The 2,764-nt window shown below is 37.1% G+C and overlaps 1 protein-coding gene across 1 annotated transcript; it reads left to right on the top strand.

Annotated features, from left to right (window-relative positions):
• Positions 1–326: 326 nt before the first annotated feature.
• On the top strand, positions 327–1,205 carry LOC130823336 (uncharacterized). Its single transcript, XM_057687955.1, has 2 exons — positions 327–906; positions 1,069–1,205. Exons 1-2 carry the CDS (start codon positions 327–329, stop codon positions 1,203–1,205), a joined length of 717 nt encoding a protein of 238 aa, XP_057543938.1.
• The last annotated feature ends 1,559 nt before the right edge of the window (positions 1,206–2,764 follow it).

The raw sequence follows: 2,764 nt of genomic DNA, 5'->3' as shown, positions 1-2,764 counted from the left end.
ATGAAATTCGAAGAGCTTATCTTATGAAAGGTCCTTATCAACCGAAGCTTCAAACAATCCCTCAAACAAAAATAGGAGATAAAATGCGTAGGTTTATGTGTAGCTGGTATGATTTATACCTGAATTGGTTGGAATATAGTGAGATTAAAGATGCAATATATTGTTTGCCTTGCTATCTGTTTAAAAATAAAGTAGGGGGCCAAGGTGGTGGTGAAGCATTTATTTCTGAGGGATCTAACTAGTGGGATAAAAAAAGTCGACTAAAAACTCATGTTGGAAAAGTTGGTAGTGTACATAATTCTTGTGTGAAAGCAAGTAAAATTTTAATGAAACCAAATAAATCTATTGTAACAGCTTTAGCAATGCAATCTAGAGACATTGATAGGGATTATAAAATACGTCTGATTGCATCACTTGATTATATAAGATATCTTCTACACCAGGGGTTATCATTTCGTGATCATGATGAAAGTCGGGATTCTTCAAATAGAGGAAGTTTTCGTGAACTTTTACAATTTTTGGCTGATCACAATGAAGATATATCTAAAGTTATTTTGAGCAATGCTCCTACAAATCAACAAATGGTATCCCCTATGGTGCAAAAAGATCTTGTCAATGCCGCTGCCAAAGAAACGACAAAAGCTATAATTGAAGAACTTAATAATGATGTCTTTGGTATTTTGGTTGACGAGTCTCGTGATATATCTAAGAAAGAACAAATGGCAATAGTTTTACGTTTTATTGATACAGAAGGAAAGATTAAAGAACAATTTATTGGTATTACTCATGTAAAGGATACTTGTTCTTCCACTCTTAAAGAGGGTATTGATCTTGTTGTTTCTAAGCACGGGTCGAGTATCTCAAGAATTAGGGGTCAAGAGTATGATGGATCAAGTAATATGCAAGGTGAGTTTAATGGCCTTAAAACTTTGATCATAAGAAAAAATAGTTCGGCTTACTTTGTTCACTGTTTTGCTCATCAACTGCAACTTACCCTAGTTGTTGTCGCTAAAAATCACACGGAAATTGCTTGTATTTTTTAATCTATGCTTGTTAATGTTGTTGGAGGATCTAGCAAGCGTCAAGATGTTTTAAAAGAAAAACAGGCTGAAAAACTTTTAGAAAGGCTGAAAAAAGGTGCGACTGACAGTGGTAAGGGTTTAAACCAAGAACGTACTCTTCAGAGGGCTAGTGACATAAGATAGGGTTCTCATTATCATTCTCTTGTAAATTTGAACATTATGTTTGATGCAATGATTGAGGTGCTTGATTTCTTTGCACAAGATGGTAGAGAAAGAGAACAAAGAGGGGAAGCATCATTTTTGTTAAGAACTTTGCAAACTTTTGATTTTATTTTTTTCTTGAAATTGATGTTAAATATTCTAGGGATAACAAATGTCTTGTCAAAAGCATTGCAAAGGAGGGATCAAGATATTGAAAATGCCGTTAAACTTTCTGAAATACCTCAACTTGTATTGAATCAAATGAAATCATATACTGTAAGATATCTCCATTACATGGGGTGAGGCTCTCCTTATATAGAGCACTTAACTACCTTAACGGCTATATTCTAATTACACGCCTAATTAAAGAACACGTGCTAATTACAAGGCGCTTAAACAACCGAAACAAAAGACAAAATACTTAGGCAAATTCTGAGCTAGAATATCTGTCAGACAGCCCTCCTTTCACTCAACGTCTAAGACTCCACGTGGACTATCAGTGAGGTGTTGGACCCTTGATGGCTTGGTCCATGCGCAAAGGTGACATCCCAAGCTTGCTCAGGGTCTAGATGGACCGGGCCTACACTTAGGAGACTCAGCAAGGTCTGCTGGTCGTCAGAAAGTCCTACAGTCTGGGTTCTGTTGTCCGTTCCCATTTCCAAGTGTGTAGTCTGGGTTCTGCAGTCTGTTCCCAGTTCCAAGTGCATGATGTTGTTCCCTGATACTGTATTGGCTTCCTCGCATCCCATACATGATCTTGAGGTTATGTTCCATTTTTGGAGAGCATCCTTGACCCAGTTCTGCCCTTCATGTATAATTGGCGAAGGTGACAAGTTAGGAACACTGTCTTGTACTTGTGATCTATTTTCAAGGTTTTGATCACTTGATGCATTTGCATCAATTCCTCCCTCTTGGGAAAGAATTGTCCTCAATTCTGATGCTGTGTAGTATGGTCTAAGGTCTCTAACGTTAAGTATGACAAGGACTCAATATTGCTCTAGCAGATTTGTTTTGAAAGCATTATCCCCAATCTGATGCTCTTGTGTAGCTGAGGAATGCTTGTTAACCCCCTGTTGATGTGTAGCAGTAGCTCTCTCAATGATCCTTTGCATTTGCTTGTGGATGTTCATCTTTTTTCAGCATGTTGTTTAGCATTCCCATGTTTTCTACAATGCAAAGAAAGAATAATTAGTGATACAGGCATTGTAGTACTTATTCCACATACACATCATATCCCTGTATATACAGTTTTGAAGTTTGGATCAGCCTGATGTTTCCCCTCAATCATCTTGAATCCCAAAACCTTGGCATGTCGTATAGCTAGTAAGCGTGCTTTCCTACTTAATGTAACTGTCACCATGTTAGATTTCCCATTTTTATCCTGAGCAACAAGGTTGAAATTTTGCATGAACTCAACCCTCTTAGCATGCTTGGCATTAAGCTTATTTTGTTCCCAAATATTGTAAAAGTATTTATGGTCTGAATTGTTAGCAAACTGTTCTAACAAGTTAACATTTCCTACATCTAAGTTGTTACTCTTC

Source organism: Amaranthus tricolor, chromosome 9 (genome assembly GCF_026212465.1).
Source record: "Amaranthus tricolor cultivar Red isolate AtriRed21 chromosome 9, ASM2621246v1, whole genome shotgun sequence".
Lineage (NCBI taxonomy): Eukaryota > Viridiplantae > Streptophyta > Magnoliopsida > Caryophyllales > Amaranthaceae > Amaranthus > Amaranthus tricolor.
This window is presented reverse-complemented; position numbering and strand designations above follow the sequence as displayed.